The 19,686-nt window shown below is 40.2% G+C and overlaps 1 protein-coding gene across 5 annotated transcripts; it reads right to left on the bottom strand.

The window, feature by feature from the left end:
* Nucleotides 1–607: 607 nt before the first annotated feature.
* PAPOLG (poly(A) polymerase gamma) lies at nucleotides 608–19,673 on the bottom strand. 5 transcript variants are annotated; one of them, XM_005525454.2, is made up of 23 exons: nucleotides 19,605–19,673; nucleotides 16,700–16,858; nucleotides 16,528–16,594; nucleotides 15,820–15,901; nucleotides 15,627–15,736; nucleotides 14,991–15,044; nucleotides 13,816–13,927; nucleotides 12,848–12,937; nucleotides 12,124–12,262; nucleotides 11,913–11,985; nucleotides 11,711–11,831; nucleotides 11,352–11,436; nucleotides 11,011–11,064; nucleotides 9,355–9,474; nucleotides 8,989–9,098; nucleotides 6,999–7,120; nucleotides 6,742–6,911; nucleotides 5,748–5,836; nucleotides 5,432–5,670; nucleotides 4,456–4,527; nucleotides 3,809–3,862; nucleotides 2,942–3,036; nucleotides 608–684 (listed from the first exon to the last, which is right to left on the bottom strand). In XM_005525454.2, the coding sequence occupies exons 2-23, from the start codon at nucleotides 16,744–16,746 to the stop codon at nucleotides 624–626; spliced, it is 2,166 nt and encodes a 721-aa protein (XP_005525511.2). In that variant the 5' UTR covers nucleotides 16,747–16,858; nucleotides 19,605–19,673; the 3' UTR covers nucleotides 608–623. The 5 variants fall into 5 exon arrangements, with proteins under 5 accessions (XP_005525511.2, XP_087908853.1, XP_087908855.1 ...); XM_088052727.1 differs by lacking the exon at nucleotides 19,605–19,673 and adding an exon at nucleotides 19,061–19,210; XM_088052729.1 differs by lacking the exon at nucleotides 19,605–19,673 and adding an exon at nucleotides 19,061–19,210 and having other exon boundaries at nucleotides 5,600–5,670.
* Between the last annotated feature and the right edge of the window lie 13 nt (nucleotides 19,674–19,686).

The following is a 19,686-nucleotide window of genomic DNA, read 5'->3' as shown; positions in this document are numbered from 1 at the left end:
TCAAGTTTAACAAATTTCAAGATACCTTTTTTCCTCTTTGCTTTTTCCTCATTAAGGCAAAAAGTAAGTAGTCTGTTACTTTCTCTCACTTTCTACAGGAAAAATCAATTGCTACAGCCAAAATGTAGGTGACTTCACACTAACTGCTTCTTTGCTTGTACCTAATGGGTAAAACCACAGATGTTAACTCCTGCAAGGGAAGTTCTTGCTCAAAGTTACTAATCAGACACAATTTCAATACAGAGCTGCTCCTCTTGGAAGAGATTGAGATGAGGGACTTGTGCTCAAGCCAGACACTCAGCAACCAGCTAAGAAAGCAGAGAGAAAAGAGTAACATTTGGAGGAAGTCTGATATCAAAGAGCTTCCCTCTCTGAGTCCTTATGCAGGAGTAATTTCCCTTTCAATCACTTTAACAGAGGAGAACACCGAAGTTGAGTAAGTTTAAACTTTATTTACAAACAGCTGAATTCTAATCTGCAGAGTCCTGGGGCAGCATCAAACTTCTGCAACATCCAGGGAAACTCCAGAACACTGACATCACTTAACATTACACTTGACATCTTATATGTCAAGATACATTAAGATAAGATGTGTAATTCATCAATGGATCAAGTCTGAGAAACTAGTAACCTAAATTCTTCCTGAATGTTCTTCTCAAAACCCTGAACATTCTTCTTAAAACCCTAAGAGTGAGGAAGAAAATAAAAAAAAAAAATTATAAAGAGCAGTTAGAAGATGACCACAAAGCAAGAGTAAAATAAAATGATCTGTGTAAAGGTATATCCATTGGCTAGGTTACTTCAGTTTGAGAAGAGTTGCATAAGTGCATGTGCTGACCCAGAGCCTATGGGAAAATCATCCCTTAAACAGTCTTGGAACACTCACATGGAAGAATTTAAAAGCACGGGGATATTACAGGACTATAGTCCACTACAAAACACCTCCCATATTCGTTTTGCTGTTTATCTTATCACCTACTTCAGCTTTAGTTCTTTCAGATTCATGATGGATTTGTATTTACACAGGTGCTGGAGCTGTATACCTACTGCAACTGGTACACAGAAGGGACAATGTTTGAGTACCACTGTTTTAGAACAGGTCACAAAACAGAGGCAACCATTTTATAAACCCAAGGTGTAGTTCTGTTTAAAGTTACTTAAGTAATAGGGGTACTGTTTCTTAATTTTAACCTAAATTAAAGCCTTGCAGTCTAAGTTTTGGAGGGTAGAAGGAAGAACAAGGCCTCAAACCCACTAAGGTAAATTTTTAAGGGATAAATTGCACTTGAAACAAGCTGGAATCCAGAGAATAAGGGAAAAAACAAGTAGTTTGTGATAAATATAGCCATGCTTTCTCCACAGGTTTGGGATACTAGCAGCAGAAGGAATGCTAAAGAGTTAAGACATGGCAAGATAGGTACCACCTCTTATTTCTTTACAGTCCTTCAGTCTCGTCACTAAGGTGGATACTTAAGATGTTCAGAGCTCAGATTTGCCCTTTAAGATAAGCAACTCATTTTAAAACAATTCAGGGGTATCTCTGTCCACATGTCAAACTGGGACTTCAGGTGAGTCACGCAGTTTGTAAGCTGCACAATGCAGAGAGCATTAAATCAAACTCCAGATTTTTTTGCAGGAAAGCAAAGCCATGTTCCTGGTCCCAGATTCTCTCCAGCATGGCAGTTTAGCTGTGGACTTGGCAATGTTAGGTTTACAGCTAGACTCTAACTTAAAGGATTTTTCCAACCTAAATGATTCTATGACATTATCATTTGGTAGAAGACTTTTTTTTTCTGGCACTGCCTTACTCCCAGTCCCTTTAGAGTTGGTTTAGGTGTCTAGATTTTTTTTAAGCAGACCCCATCTGCACTAAAAAAAAAAAAAAAAGAAAAAGAGACTGAAGATTTTAGATTTCACTTTGAAGATAGTTTTTTACAGTACATACAAAAATACTCTGGAAAAACAACTTACAATTTCACTTATGAAACCACCAAATGATAAAGAAATTACAACAGAGAAACAGCATAATACTTGTTCCATATAATCAGAATTTATCCCCACCCCCCAAAACCCCTAATGCACTTAGCTGGCTAAGCAGTGTTATCAGTTTACAGAACCAGACTGGAGACTACAACAGGTTTTCATGTAAGCATTTAGAACAGCTTCCAGAGTTTATCTGAAACCACTTTCTGCATGCAGCTTGCAGGTGGGCAGTAGTGTCAGGACAGCCTCAGCTGTTGCAATGTTTCAGTGCATCTTTGCTGTGTGTTCAGAGTTGGGCTTAACTACCCAGTGACACAAAAAAAAACCTCTCAAGTCTCACGCTGGAACAGTCTTGAGACCAAAAAAAAGCAGCAGACAACACAGCATGGGACATGTCTATCATCTCTGTACTTTGGCAGCATCCTCTGCTGCATTTCCTTCAATACTGAAAGCATGCATGGGCCTCCATGGGAGGCAATACCTGTGTAGTGCATGGCTGTGCAAGGCAGTGGAAAGCTGCAAGCCAAGGAAGCTGAGCACCACTGTGAGAGAAGCACAGGAGTGTGCCATATGGGAAAATAATTGGGGATAAGAACAATGCATGCACATGAATTAGGCAAGCACATTCATACACACTGGAAAAAACAGAACATGGCTGCAGCAACTCATTAACCCTGGTGACAAACATTCTGAATCCAAGGCACAGGACAGGTTAGTTTTTGTAGCTGTTTCAGCTGATGACAATTTAGACTTTTTAAAAACTCCTAAAGGTAACTGTTACAAGCACATGCAAAGAGTAGCTCAAAAAGAAGCAAGCATCTAACAACAGCATAAAAATCAGACCCTGATTTTAACTGGTCAGTTGCAGTAACTACCTTTCTTAGTAACTACAACACACATTCAGAATAAGGACTGGTAACAAGTGATTATTCTCTTCACCTGAAGATCAACCACTTACCCATTAAGGGTAAGTTTGATGGATCTTTTAATAATACGAATGCTATTTGTTGGAACAGGAGATGAAGAATCTGGCAGTTCTTTACTGGAAAGCCTCTGTAACACACAAACAAATGCCACAGGGAAAAAAAAAAAAAGAAAAAAAAAGATTTTTTAAAATTAATTATTGAATTAATTTTAAATTATTTAATTCAGAAATAGCAACAGATAACTTCTTTCCTAGCCAAATATAACATTCCTTATGCACCAACCCTGTATGGCCCAAACCCATTTTCAGAGAAGCCTTTTCTTTTTACCACAGCACTTGTTTAACCACCACCATATCCAGAGGAAGAGCATTTTCCCTTCCGCACAATTCTTTTCCTGCATGAACTGAGACAAGTTTATTCCTGGTGAGGGGGGGAATTAGCTATGAGTTGCTCAATAGCACAGTAAAGGGAGATTTTTCTCAGATCCAAGGATCAGGAAAACAGAGTCTCTGCTGTCTGGATCACTTCCAGTCTTATAGCCCTCAATTTCGCAACATTCTACATGACACAGAGCAGTTAAAGTCACCTACAGACTTCAAAGCTTCCAAGTCTCATCACAGAAATCAGTATACAAGTACTGATAACAGTCCAAGAACACCAAACCAGGACACAAATTCAGTGTCTGAGGGCACAGAAACATGGTTTTCCAAGTTCAAAACTTGGAAACTTTGGCTTCACTTTTGTGAAGGTCACTGCTCAGTTATTTAATTTGTTGGAAACACAACAGGTAAAACCCTACCACTCCTCAAACCACCAAGTTTAATGGGACATAAATCTTTGTACATAAAATGAAAATACTAGCTCTGCTTTACCTATGAATACAAAAGCACAATAAATACCTGTGACCTTGATGTGATCACTGGAATCTGCATGGATTTCCCATCAAGGACACCCTAAAAAAGCCAGAAGGGATTTGTTAGGCAGTACTGCCAGGTTCCTGACTGAGAGGCAGCAAGTTCTGGCAGCAAGGATACCTTAAAATCATACATGCATTAACAACCTCCACCCCATGGGGGGTGGGTTTAGGTATCCTAAAGCCCTAAAACCACACAGACAGTGGTTCAGGTATTTCAATCTTCACCAACAAGATCTCATCTTGATTTGAAGGTGTGCCCTCAAGAGTTTATGCCTCAGTAACAAGCACCATGAATAACGAAGCTCTTTATCTTCCCTTTGAGAGGCCAAATGCTTTAGTCTTTATAGCAGTTTTAATTTACAGCAGTGAATCAGATAGTTTTAAAAAGAAAATTCAATATCATTTCAAGCATGCCAAGGAATCTGACACTACCAAATCATCTAATAGCAACATTTAAAAGATAAGTCACAAAAGTATAATATCTGGGGAGTGAGGACTGAAATAAGCTAAATTTAAAAGCATATTTTTGTTTCCATCAGTAAACATGCAGAGAATTTATGTGAGGCAGTCTAATCACTAAACTGTTCAGCTTTTCAGTTAGTCCACTGAGTAAAATCACTTAAAGATTACATTTTTTGTAGCTCTCTTCCTCCCATCCTGAGGGTATCCGCTTTCTGTGAAGTTGGAGTCCCACATGTTTAGCTGGAGGAACAAAATACACAGACTCAAAATAATTGCTGTGCTAAAATCTTCTTATTTGGGTGCAGCTTCCAGTCAACACAATAAATGTATTAGGGGCCACTCTTAAATAGTATTTATCTAAGTCCAACATTACCCCTCAGGAATTTCAAGCCTCTGAAAAAGCCCTGAAATCTGTACTTGCAACATTAAGTACTAGACAACATTTCTACAAGATGAATCTTTATAAGTGTCAAAACTGAAGGTTCTTTTTCTGGCTGTTCTTTGCTTGTGCCTCCATTCAGAGGTCAAGCTCCAGGAACAGCTACTTAAGGATATTTACACATAACAATAAAACAAATGAAATATTAGTCTAAGAGTTCCACATACCAAGATGTAACAAGCAACTCCACACTATCATTTCAGAAGTAATGACCTATTGAGTAGGCTGCAAAACTATCAATAAAGCAGCAAAACTATCAATAGGCACTCAAAAAGTATCTACCAGAAACAGATTAGCTCATATATTTAATGTATTTCATATATTTTCATGTATTTAAGCCACAAAATTCGTATCTTCTTCATTTGGAGATAATTTTTTTCTGAATTGAGAACTGCTTCCAGATGAGACAGTTCATTCAGCAATTGGTCACTGCAGTGATAAGTCAGTACAGCAGTATTTAGATACCCTGGCAGCAGATGAGAAGCAGTCATTAAGTGCTAGATCCTGAAAATATGTTAATAGCTATACATCATATTCATTATGATTGCTCACATCTTCATTCTAGTAGAACCAGATATGCTTAAATTTAGATTCCCAAGTCCTTTGGGGGATGTATAAGTGCATGTATTTTCAGTTATTTCATTTGTTCTCCCTCAATAATTAATAATACTTGAAACCCTCCTTGGCCTAGCCCCCCCTCCTTGCCTTTTCTCCATCTATGGCTTTTTGGGGGCATTCTCCCGATGTAGGTGGACGAGATACTTTAGAGCTTGGTGAATAATGTTGCTTAGGTGAAGCACTCCTAGGATCCGTGATTAGAGTCCCACTTAATTTATGCTGTCTGTGCACAAAACACGTTCTGAGTTGACAAACCGTGTTATATCCTGGAATGGTGCAAGCAATTGGAGGTCCCGATGTTCTTAGTGCAACTGTAGCCTCCATTTCTGTAGGAGACACCTGGCTTTTAGAGTTTGGCCACGAAATTAAAAGCTACATTCCACCTACCACTTCAAATACATACTTGGATCAGTCACAGGAATGCAAAGTCCCTTAGACGTTGATGGCTCAGCTACACTGTTGGCACCACTACAACTCTGACATTCAACATTTCTATAAAAGTCAAACACTGGAGTTATAAAATGCTAGTTTGTAAAATACTGCATATGTCATTTCCAGAAAGTGCATGCAAGACAAACATTCACCTCCTTAACTCATTGTCAGAGCTCTGTTAAACAACACAACCTCCCAGCCAATGTAGCACCAGACCATCATTTTGCAGAATTTCAGACTTTTAAACTCAAGCATTTTCTTTACTGAGCCCTTATGTGCTGATACATTTTCCCAGTTAGTCTACCCAGAACACTGTGCTGCTTTGAACCATTGTTCTGTTCTAGCCAGATGTGCACACAAATTTTTGGGTTGGTTTGTTTTTCGTGTGACTCCTACAGCATCAAGCAGTCTGAACAGAGCAGGTATCACACATTTGGTAGGATTGGGCAATTACTCTCAAGATTACGTATTCTTCCTGTGCTTTGGGAGTTGCTGAGGGATACACAGACTTCCCAGGAAGTGACAGACACTTTTACTGCCCGAGTTCTCATACCACTTCACTAAGTCAGAAGCAGCTCTGGTGCTTCTGAGCCCCAAATCAGTATGTCATTAGAACTTAATCTACTTGGTATCAACAGTACTTTTTGTTAGAAAGAAAAGTTACTTGCACATAAAATACCCCAGCTTCCAGTTGCACACTAACCTGTGAAGATTTACATTCAAGACTAAATAACTTCCCTGGTGTCAAGTTCTTCATTCCTATGTGTTCATGGATATTATTTAGTTTTTTCAAGGCTTCCTTTAACCCAGTCTCCTACCACGTGCCCAAAGGAGATTCCAGCTTTGTTCCTGAAGCTCTTAGAGCCCTCCACATGCTTATGATCCAAACAAGAAATCCTAGACTCATTTACATAGTGAGTCAGTTAAAAGCAGCTTCTCCACAGTTCCAAGGTTATGGCACTAACCTTTCTGTCTCTGCTGTAGAGATGTCCAACTTAGATATCTTATTTAACGAAGAGGAATTAGAGGGTGTTCTGGAATCTCTGTCTTTGGAACCATCCGAACAGCTTTCACCTAAAGAAGACCTTTTGCACTGAAGTCCACTATTATTTTGACTAATATCTGACACCCTTTGCTGAAACGACAGTTAAAAAATAAAGTCTTCAAGTAATTATTAAAGCTTTTATTAAAAATTACCAGAAGCGCTGAATTTTTATTATACCTTCTTTCTTTTCTGTAAGGTTCCTGCTGGCAAAAAATAATGGAGTTGCTTTCTCTTCACATAAGTTGCCTCAATCTTCATACCTTCCTTTAGGATGTTGAGGGCACTGGCCTGCCTGTAAACTGACATCAAACACAGCTGTAGCTTAGTGGGGATGTTTGCATTAGTGCTTGTCAAAGTTATAGATGGTTTCTTTAGAAACACGTCTGCCCAGCCCACATGAAGAGTTCCCAGCTTCAGTTAACACAAAATGCTGCCCAAGCACTCCCAGCCATCACAAGAAGATGAATGTGACCTGTGATGCCTATTTCACACTCACTACAGACCAGACACAACAGCTACTCAAGCTCAAATATGCATTGATAAAGTCTACGTGTCCGAGGAAGCCAGACTGGATTTTAGGGAGTCTGATTTAACAGACTCACTACAATTTGAACAGGTTTTTCTCAGCTGCCTGCAAACAGGCGACTAACAAATGCTATGGCAGCACAACAGTTATCAACACAGTTAAGTCACATTTAGATAAGCTTATCTAACTGGCCTATCACGAGCATAACTGGAAATACAGATGAGCTTACTGACACACAGAGTGGGAAACAAAGCAAGGATACGCAACTCAAAGACTTTCTACAGGAGACCAGAAGTGAAGTAAAAGCACAAACATGAGCACACACGCCAATATGGACACTTGCTTCAAATGAAATTCACTAGTTTGTATACAAAAGGGAAATAAAAATCACAGAAATAAAACTCCAAACTGAGCTTTATATTCTTGAGCTAATCAACTTGAAATTAATCTTCGCCCTCTAAAATTTTTCTCTCAAAGTCAAGGCACATGGCAACAGCTCTCTAGCACAGAGCTACTGGTCATCCCCACATGAGGCAAAGGATTTCCCACCTCTCAAGGAACAGCTTTTCTGGTCAATTCTCTCTGGAATCACACCCTACATCCAGCACACACCATAGGCTGTGCTTCACTAAAGTAAGAGCACACAGCCATACTAACAATGACAATACTAACAATGACTTACAGTGTTTGTGCATAGAGGATTTACCATTAGTTCTGGCCTCTTAGCAGCACATAAATGTCATTAACATAATTCACATTTGCCATTGAAATGTAGTGCCACTGAATGTAACATGCACGTACAGATAACAGGGCAAGTCTGAGGAAATCACCCCACCTGGCTTGTAACTCAGACAAGAGTTTTGATGCATTTTTCTGTGCTTTTCTCATATCCCAAGCAGGAGCTAAGAAGAAGGTCAGGTTTTACTGCTTTTACTCATGTTGCCTGAACAAAACACGACAGAACTCATGCTGGTACTATGGATAAACTCCAACAAACATTTAGAGGATTTCACTGTTTAGAACTCTTTGTCCAAACACACTTGTCACTCAGAAGAATAGCCTGATTTCCTTATTATCCTAGCATTATCTAACAACACTTGCAATATTAATTTATTTCTACATCTATCAAAAATAGTAACAGACTAGGAACAGGAAAATTGACATGCAAGACTGCATGTATTTACAATGTGACAACCCAGTGACTTTCCCAGTTCTGGGATCATATTATACACAAACTGTCTTGGAAAAATCAACATCAACAGGCATCAACAACTCATTTCAGAGCCTGACATATCACTTCCCACTTCTAAAGTTCAGCAGCTGACTACTGTTAGACAAATATAGACAAACCCAGCAAATGGGCATCCCTGGGCTTCACAGCTGACTGTCCCCTACAAGAAATGCAGTTTTGTGAGGACTTATTTTATATATGGTACACAGTGTATGACTGAAACACACTTTTGTTTCAAGGTGGCCTTACTTTGACAAAGTGTCAACACGTTTTTCAAGCTAATCTTTTATATGTTGCTATCTACAGGGATATCAAATAACAGAAGGAAGTACAATTCACTTTGTGAAGCAACTTCTTCTGGAATAAGAAGAATTATACTCCACAAGTCTACAGCAAAAATAGAGCCTTACCTGTATCTGTGAATGACTGTATCCCATGTGTTAGATCAACGTTAGTCTTTACTGCACTTTCTGCTTTCTTAAATACAAGCCCAAGAAACCACATTGATACATATCCACTCCTAAAAAAAGAAAAGATTGACAAACCCGAGTTGGACACAGATATCAGACATTTGGATTCTGGTACATTTTAGTTTCTCAGTTTAGAGCCAGCCCAGGCTTAACTTCTCAGAGCACTTCTCCCTGAACTGCTCCCTTCTTTAAAAACATATGAGCTCAGGACCCTGCCAGAAACACACTGAACCTCTCTCACCAATGAGCTGAGGGGAACGAAGATACACATTGACCAAACTACTTCAGAAAAGTAACAGAACTCACTGTTTATAGAGAACTTCATTGCCAGGGAAAGACTGTGGCTGCACGTGTGCAATAGTTATAAATTCATTCCTTTCCAAGTTTCCAACCAGCACACGGATTTTAGACTCGACGAGGCCAATCCTAATAAAAACAAGAGGTATTTTATTCATTTTTAACTGTATCCAGCTCCTCAGTTAGATGTCTTTTTGTAATACAGCGTTAACCAATCAATAAGGACCAAATTTCGTACAGCTGAACAGACACCAGATCTTTATATCACATACACACACTGTAATTTGAGATGTTTCCAATGACATTTGTGCTTTTGCTTCTAAAGACAGAGATAAGTAAGTTCTACATGTACTCTGAACACTTCAGATACAACACTTCCACCTGTAACCTATGATGAAAATAAAAAAGCACAATTCCCAGCACCTCTGGGGTGCAGCAAAACTCCTTTTTGCCACAATGATCAAGGAGAACAGTGATTTTGAAAAGGCTCGAGCACAACTGTTCAGTTCCACCCAAGAAAAGATGCAATTCTTCCTGCAGATTGATCAGTGAAATGTAAAAATAGTTATTTTAATGAACAAATTATCTAGTCAACAATCCCATCAGAAACTTCCCTATGAAATGAATTGTGACCATGAGGGCTTTAATTTCAATAAAGCACTGGCATTTCATCCTTCTATCTAAAACTCTGTTAACTTTAAAAGCAGTCAGAAATCTCTATGTTCTTCAAAAGCATCTTAATGTTGATGAATAACAGAGATATTATCTATTTCCAAATCCACTCAAGAATTAGTGAACTACCTTTTCTTATAATAAACTGAAAAAAGTTTATCTTCTGCTTATCATTTTCCCAAGCTACAAAACTGTAAAATGTGGCTCTATTTCTGTCACTCAAAAAACATCAGCTTTACCACAGCCAGAATTTCCCTCATCTTTATTGTGACATAAAATAGGCTTTGTTCAAGAACATTTCACATTAAAAATTATTTGACCCTCTGCCCATACACCTTGTTGTACACAACTGTGACTGATACCAAGCTGCAGCTGATAAGATTTCTAGGTGAATATATTAGAACATTCAGACAAAAGGTAATACCTACTAAAACTATTTTTAAACTTAATGCTATCTTTTAGAGATGGCACAAGAATTATTTGACTTGAAGCACAAGCCAAACTTTGAAATAAAAGTAAGGTGCCCTCAGAACGGGTGTCTGTTACAGAGAGGTGTTTTGCTTCCTCACTTGACCGAAGCAAAGTACTAATTTCCTAACAAAGAAACCCACTGGAAAGTCAATAAACAAACACTACAAGTGTGCCTTAATTCTTCACCATTTCCCCTTATTTCAAATTTCACAATGACTCAGCACACTCACACAGATTAAATAAGTAATTACTGGCAAATCTCCCTTCATTGAAGAAAAGTACATCTGGAATAGGCTGACTACGTACCAGTGCAATCTAGTCTTTAAATATTACACTAAAACTCTTTATGAAAGTAAGTCTAAGGCTGTAGAACAGTGGTCTTCAAAGCAGGGAGGGAAGGGGGTGCATTCCATGCCTAGCTGCATAGTTACAGACTATTTGTTAACACAATTAACAAAAATATGGTGCAACATTGAATTGAGTTTCAGTTTTGCACTGGACCCCATTTAAAGCAGCACTTACCAGTTTAAGTGATGCTCTTCTGTAAAGGCACTGGCAGTCAGCACAATGTAATGTCTAGAAGAAGGAAGGAAAATTAGTACACTAGCTCAAGATTTTGTTCTACATTCTAAATATCAGGTGGGGGTTTTTTGGTAGGAAAAATTGTATGAGTGGCATTAGACAGCTTTTCCTATCTTCCCTATGTTAATACGTAGCAAAATTTATATAACTACTTCCAGTTTCTTTAAAAAGTCCTAAACTGAAACACATCAATACAATTTTCTATTTAGACCCCAAGTTAAAACCCATTATGCTAACCACTAAGTAAATAACTAAGTTCAGACAACAGATTTCATACGTACTTGTACTTCTGAAAGAAGTTCAGTGGTTCAAAGAGCTTTGACCAGTCTGATTTTCCTTTGAGAATCTCATCTGTAACTTCAAGACCTACAAATATGGTAGAAAATTTTATCAATTTTTTTTAAAGATTACCATAACAAACTTTAGAAGATTGTAACAGTAGCTGACAGGAAAAAAAAAAAGCAGGAATTTTCCTGACACAACACAGATCCTTTCCCACAGTTTATTGGAAAACTGGTCCCTTATTGCCTGCAATGAGCATACTTCCCAGAGAAACACCACACTGAACAAAACTAATTCAGGTAACATGGTTCCATAAAGCAAGAATGACACTGTTTAATAAGCACAGAATGCACCTTACCACGTTGGAACTCCTCTATCATGACGGCTCGTGTTGACACTGACACGTTGTACGTGGAGTTCTGCTGTGGATAGGACGGGGTGATGATGGGCATCACGTGGTACCGGTCTGATGGGTTCACCTACGAGTTACAACAGCTTTGCTCAGCACCAGCTTAGGTCAGAACAAAGTTTTAACCCTTCTGATTTCAATGGTTACCTACCCTAGGGTCCCAGACTGGTAAATTAAGAAAGCTCTCTTCAAGTCGTTTCAGCAACACTGGCTTTGGCCAATCCCTACAGAAGAAAAAAACAGTCAAGTGTCCATTTTAAGCTCTGCAATTCAGGGCTGCATGGGATGTTGTCCATGTACATCCTGATGTAAATAACTACAAGTGTTACTTCTTTATGCAAATTGAAATAAACAGCTTTTACCATTTTGAAAAAATCAAGAAGAACTTGTTAACGAGAGTAGAAGCCAAAGCATTGGGGTAGAGTTGGCATATTCTTGCTACCAGCATTGCCCAGGAGACTCCACCAAGAAATCCCATGATGTTGGAGTAAACACCACGCCCTAGAATGGATACCACACAGTTAGTCTGTGCGCTTTCAAATGTGCAGTACCAGCTGCACAATCTATAGAATAATTAATACATTTCAGCCTCCATGTCATTTACTTTTGCAGTGCAGTGAGGCCAAATTGCTGGTCCTCACAGTGATGAGAAAAAGAATCAGTACAACACCATGTCCTGAAATATTGCTGCTGTGAAACTTGTTTGTGCTGCTATACTGCTTCACTTCAATTCCCCTAAGAGAAAGGTTCTGCCATTCCTCTAGTACCTGCTCTAGCCAGGTGGGCAAATGGGACTTTCTTATTCCTTTTACACTTAATTGGGGATTTTTATCATTTATCATTGCTTATCAGGTTCCTGATAAGCAATGCAGCAGTGTTTCGCAAGCACTCCCCTCTTCTCTGAACTCCACACCCCCACTAAAAAAACACATGGAATTTACCACAATGACAGACCATGAGCCTAAACCAAAAGGGTTTTAATAAACAACTGTCATTTAAATAGCAATCCAAAGCTGAGGTACATCCAATAGTGAGCCTGAGGTGCCTCTGAGAAGTTTAAAGATCACAAACAACCCCGTCACTCACGTTTTGCCCACAGTTTAACTGCCCGGAGCGTGAGCCGGAAGTTCTCCAGATTGGGCACCAGGCGCAGTATTTCGTCTGTAACTCTGCTGCCTGCGAGACAAAAGGTGAAGCACAGGAGCTCCTGTAACAGGTACAGGTCAGGTGTTCCTACACAGCACCAACACCTCACAGCTTATGGTTCAAGTCTGGGAAAACAGGTTTGGATTACTTGCTTTGTATTAAATTATAGATTACCCATAACATTCAGCATCGCTTTAGGTAACCAGTGCCCTCAACAGCTTTTTCACAGTTTAGACTACAACTAACAACTTTCAAATAAAGCCTCTCCACTGGATGTTTTAGCCATAAGCTACAACACAAAAGGCTCCACCTCAGCATGAATAATTTTACATTGCAGGGTGGCAGAACACTGGAACGTGTGGCCATGGGAGGTCAAGGAATGTCCCTGTCTGGAGAGACTCAAAACCCACCTGGACACATTCCTGGGACAGCTGCTCCAGGTGACCATGCCTTAGCTGGGGGGTTGGACTGGATGATCTCCAGAGGTCCCTTCCAACCCTAAATATTCTGTGATTCCAGAAGCTAGGTTTCTTTTGACAACCAGCAACCATTAAAACACTTGGTGCTAAACACTGAGCAAGTTAGACTTCAGGTATTTTAATTACTTTTTTTTTTAATGAACTACTTTGTTTATCATTCATACATTCTTATCAAGGGCCCTACTTAGTCATCTGAATTTCTGGGGCAAACTGGAGTACTGCTCACAAACCAATCAAACAAACATGACACACAAGTTTGTGTAAACACACAACTCCTTGAAATATCTAAATTTAGACCCACCGGTCCCCTCCTCAGAACTCAAGTACACTGGAGATCATTTTCTGCACCTTGTACAGAAATGTGGCTTGTGTAATGTGCTCTCTATGCCAATGTAAATGTCTTCATGAAGGTGTGCAGAACATGCTCACCATTTAAGCTCCGTATGCATCTTATATCCAGGCTTTTGAGGCACGAGTCGTCCCTGAGATCGAGATCATCAGAAACCGTTGGCAAGGACAGCTTTGCAAACACGAGATCAATCTTCAAGAGAAGAAAGTTTCAAACATGACTGACAATGCAGCACTGTTTGCAAACAGGACACCAGTGAGAGACACTTGGCCATTCATGTGGTTAACATTTATATTTAGAATTATGTGACCATAGATAAATATTGATTTGCCAGAAAACAAGAAAATTGCTCTAAGTTCCCTACTTGTTTACAAAACCACTTCTATTTTTTTAAGCTAAGGAAAGGGGTTTTTTTCTTTAAGTTGTAAAGATTACTCTAAACTTAGAATTCCTATTAAAAGGCAATTTTAAATTAACCATAAAATTAAGACAAATTCAAATTGCCTCAACTGTACTTCAACAAATGAGAAAGCATTTTCTTTATGCTGTAAGGCCTTAAGCATCTGGTTTTCAGTATAACCTGAGGCAAGCAAATTATTCTTTGAATGTCTGTACCAGATCAAGGCCACAAAGAGATCACTGAATGTCTTCACAATAGTAATGCCAAGCAGTAACTTGCTTAGCTATTACAGAAAGTGGGTATTTATTCTCTACATCAAATGTATTCCAGATAGAAGGATTCCTGCAGCTGACAAACTGAGGCAGGAGTCCAATGAGTCGTTTTACTTTTCATTTTCTATGCTGTTTGTCTCACAGGGACTTCCATTTTTGATCTGCAACAAAACATCAGGCGATTTGTGCAGGGAACCACAACAGAAACACCCCCTGCAGAAAGGGAGCTCTTGTCAGAGCTCAGGGGAGTTAGCAAGGACACTGCTTCTACTCCCACTCTGCACATCCTTGGGAGATAAATGCTACCCAAGCAGGCTCCCCTGGTCTGCAGCACAGGTTTAAAAAAAGATGTCCCTCATGTTCCCACGCTCGCCAGGCTAGCTAGGGGCTTATTTTCCTAGCAGATCCCATTTTACTTCTTCTGGGATAGGTTGTGGTCAAGGCTGTTTAATTACAGTTTCCTAAATATGCTGCAATGTACCAATAACCTCATAAAACCTTGAAAAAAGCGATACTCCAAAGCAAGAAAAAAAAATAATTCTCGCTTAAAGGTGAAAAAACCCACAAAAATTAAAATTCTTACCTCAATGCCATCAAACTCAAATTTGATAACTGGTACATATGCATCCTCAATGGCCTGTGAAGGAGAGGATATCTGTAATAAGATATCCTTTTGCTACTTTAAGCTTTTTCCTATACTATGGATAAAATACAGAATTTACACTGAACCACTCAGTCCAAAGACTTGAGTTCCTTCCAAACACAAAAAATGCTAATAACTCCCAGGCAGGATAGCACTATTATGGTACCAATACTAGATTTTACTAAAAGATCTTATTTAGGCAAGAGATTCAGAGGCTGATCGTGTACTGTAACAGTGCACAACAAACCATCAGTATCAGTGGCTGTAAGCACTTACTACAGCCAAGGTGAAAACACACAGCTTCCAGGGACAACCTTGCTTTTTGATACAGCTGACTCATTCCCAAAACACAGGGAAGGCAGAGGGAGCACAAAAACTCTTACATGATGTAGTCACTGGGGACAGGAGCCAAGAGCTGGACAGCAACATTTTCATGCTGCATAAACCAGTATATTAGAGGGTACTCAACACTGATTTAATTTTGGCTTGTAAGATATTCACTAACAATGCAAGTTTTTAACATGAATATTCTTATTGTAAAACTTACACAATCTATCAAGCAGAGAGTTTACTCACTCTTAGGTTTTTTACTTCCTCTTGATTCCTCAGTTTTTCAAAGAATGACTGAAAAAAATCTGATCTTTCCACGTGACTGGGAGCAACACAAAGAGCATCTATGTCTGAACCTGCAAAGAGATTCCATTTCTCCTGTTACTGTTGGAAGCCACCTTGCAACATCAGAACTGTGACCAGGCACTGGAAGTACTACCTTTGGTGTGTACTCCAAGTCTGTAGGAACCAAATGTAAATATTTTGCCACCAACTTGTTCTGTTATTGAAGGGGGAAGATTCTGTGGGTAGAAGAGAAAGTTTAAGATGAATATCATCCTCTTGTGCAAGTTTGACTTGTAAGTTATTTAGAAAAACTGTAACAGCCTGCATAAGCAATGTCTTCTCACTCCCTTACATTTCAGTTTACTACAGTTTTGATTCTGTTTTTCTGAAATAAGTTAAGCTTGCAACTCAAAAAAATATTATAGGTGATGTAGCAGTACTTTTATTAATTTATACAAATTAAGAGCTATTATTAGACTTCCCTGCAGCAGAGGCACATAAATTAATACAGCCTAAGAGCCATTCAAAAGGCATGTCTAGAATCATAATTTCAAACTAGACTGAGTGCTGTAGGCTGTTTGGGGCAAGATTAGTGCCAATTTTACCATCTTTCTCATGCACAATGCTTTGTTTTGGCTTTGTTAACAGCTATCAGACAACTGACTGAGCCAATCCAGGAATTTATTCAGTTCCCCAAAGACTCTGAGACCTTGATCTTGAAATACCTTTTATAACTTATTTCAGCAGCATTAAATACTTGATATTTAAGAAGTTAAATGTTGAACATTAGCACAGATCTCAGCAGCGTAGCCTTTGAATCAAAAGACTTCAGCTGTTTTGACAAAAACAAAAAAGTTCTTACCTTGCTTTCAGCAAGCTCTGAAATCCATTCTCTGACAAAGTTATTCAGTTTACCAAGAACAGTTGTCCTGTAAAGAAAACTCATGCTAAGTTTGCTTTAAAAAAACAAAAAAATCAAACAAAAAACCAAGCAAAAAAACCCAAGAGGTTAACAAATTTTAGTCTTGTTATACCTGTGATAGAGTTCTTCCTGATCCTCAAATACCCCAAATGGCTTCATTGCTTCAATCAGCTTCTGGGTATGAATGTGGTCTTTATCACTAGGAGGAGCCAAGCTAATTGGAGAGGTAAGTCCATAGTGCCCTTGAGGCTGGTTCTGCTGCCTGGAAGTACTGGAAGAAAATAAAGGAATGAGTAAATAAAGGAAGAAAATCTCATTAGAAAACACCCTTTAGCTTACACTTCAGAAATCCATTTCTGACCTTTTACCCAACGTTGACAGAAAGGAGAAAAAAAAAAATCTTATCATTTTTACATGACTTGACCTCACTCAAAAGAAGCCACAACTGCTTTTATAAAAAAAGCATTTATGGATGTAAGAAATTATCCAAGATGCTGCCATCTTAACACAATTTATTTGCATTGCTGTAGCCCATCAGAACTAATCACAGGGAAGTAAAAAGGTTTGAAACCCACCACGGACAACCCTACAGACAGCAGAAGTTTTGGACAATGTAAGGTTATTCCAAACACTTTCCTGCTAACACCAAACACAAAAATTAAACTTTTCTTAATTAAATTTTTTTTTTAGGTTTCTATTTATTCAAGAAGTGCATTATAGTTGATTGTAAAGGCATATGGTCTGTTAAACAGTTGATGCAATAAATTTGGTGTATTACTATATGAATCCCTTGCTTTAGAAAGGGGAAAATGGAGAAAAAGCACCTTATTTTGCATTACCAGCTAAAACCAGGAGAAAGGAGTGGGACAGGAGGGAAGAATGGTGCTTAATGCATCAAGGGTCTCTACAGAAACACCAGCAGCAAGAGGGGGAAACACCCCAAAAGGTCTCATCATGCTCATCAGGATCCAGAAACAGACCCTGAGGCTCAAGGGATTAATTGTGCCATTATTTAAGCTGGATATTTTCCTCTTTCACAGATGGACAGCTTCAAAGATCAGCTGGGTTAGGGAAGAGATTTTTATACCTGTTTAAGGTACCTGACCCCATTCTGTCGAGTAGTAGAGTGGGAAGTGCTCAAAGGCCAGCTTCACCACTTGATTTTTTAAAAGACAGGTTATTACACAGCTCCTTATTTCTAATTGTTGCCTTTACTCCCTCTCTTAAAGAGATTTCCCTCTGTTTTAAGTATCCTTATGCAACTACACACAGAGCTTGCAGTCACCTAGGGTTTTTTTTACCTCCTCTTTCCTCTCTCCAAGCCTGTTTTTAGAACTTTGTGCTTTCCAAAAAGCTGGGGAGGCAGGTATTAGGACTGCAGTGCTATCAGCTAGTGTCCCCAGTCGGAAAAGCTGTTTACTTACAAGCCTAACTAGGCCTTGACCTAATTTACCTTGTTTATAGAGATTGACAATTTCCACTTCATAAGTAAAAATATTCATAATGAATATTTTCCTTCCTATGATATAGTTTTCATAACAAACCAAGGAGGAAAGCCTGTACTTAATTGCTGTGCATTACAACTAAATTAAAACACCTCCAGCAGCAACTACTTCCATGTTTTATGCACTGCTTGCATTGTACGACTTGTGCTTCATAAAGTTTGCACAAAACAAGAACAGGATTTAGACTACACCAGCATTTAAGACCTTTCCAAGGTACAAAAAGGCACCACCTGCCTTTCATCGCCTCGTTCTGCCTACAGATAATATAACTGGAGATTGACGTAAAACATAGTATCAATTAGATAAACCCAATATTATTAACACCAAATATACTTATTATTAATTAAATATTATTAATATAAAATTCCCTCATCGACAGCAGATATTTTTCAGTTGCTTACACATATTACTGATAGTTTGACCTCACAACTTAAGAGGTGAGGGAAACAACACCTGGAAAGTTTCACTGAGGGAAATTCCATAGAATTTGTTGCCCACCTGGAATAAAAAAATAAACTCTTACTTTGCTCTTCGAGAGCAAGAGCTTATAAGCACATAAGGGATCTTATGGATCCTAACACACATGGCACGCTATTTATTCACCCATCAGCCTTCAGTTTAAACAAGAAACCTGTTGCAGTTCAGCATTTTGCCAAATCTCGTTGCAACCTGTGCACCACAGCAAAAACCTCCAATGCGTGTTTGTTTTGGTAAATCACACTTTTACACAAAAAGCCAGCCTAAACGGATTTATTCCACGTTTTGCCCCTTATTTACAGCTTCCCAAAGCTGCAAGGCGTGTCTCCCCCACACACCAAGGGTGGAGGGCTAGAGTTCGCACTGTGCGGCTCAGGGCGCTGCCTTCAGCCATCCGTGCGGGGTAGGACGACCAGAAACCAGCTCCTGAGCCACCAAAACCCACAGCACAAACCGGGAAAAACAAGGATAGAAGAAGAACCCCACACCACCTGGGACCTTCAACGAAGGGAGCCCAACTCCACCCTTCACCGCTGCCACACCAGCTCATGCTGAGCGGAGCCCGCGGGCGGCCGCTGCCAGGTCAAATCTCCCTGTCCCTGTCCCCGAGGCTCAGGCAGAGTCACTGCTCCGCAGGGCTCCGCAGGGCTCCGCAGGGCTCCGCAGGGCTCCGCAGGGCTCCGCAGGGCTCCGCAGGGCTCCGCAGGGCTCCGCAGGGCTCCGCAGGGCTCCGCAGGTCGCGCAGCCCCAGACCAAGGCGCAGCCCCGTTACCGCCGTTCCTCGCCCGCCATTGCCGTTGCTTGGCGACGGCGTCGCCGCCACACGCGGTGAGACCCGGGCGAGCCAGCCCCGCCACCCGCACTCCACCATTTATTTCAACCGAGAATTCCTCCCCTCGGGCGAGGGCAGATTCGGCCCCCGCGGCCCGCCGGGGCCCCTCGCGGGGCAGCTCCGGCGGGGCCCCCCCCCTCCACCGCCGTCCCCTCAGGGCAGGGCAGGGCAGGGCGGGGAGGGGCCGCACGCCCCCGCCTCACCCGCGCGTCTCCTTCCTGGCGCGCGCGCACAGCCCGCCCCGCCGCCCGCGCTTCCCGCCCTTCTGCACCGCCGCCCCCTTCC

The sequence above is a fragment of the Pseudopodoces humilis genome, chromosome 3 (assembly GCF_049639895.1).
Source record: "Pseudopodoces humilis isolate 2021_Gansu_Grassland_sample_001 chromosome 3, ASM4963989v1, whole genome shotgun sequence".
Lineage (NCBI taxonomy): Eukaryota > Metazoa > Chordata > Aves > Passeriformes > Paridae > Pseudopodoces > Pseudopodoces humilis.
The sequence above is the reverse complement of the archived record's forward strand: the minus strand, read 5'-3'. Positions and strand labels throughout refer to the sequence as shown.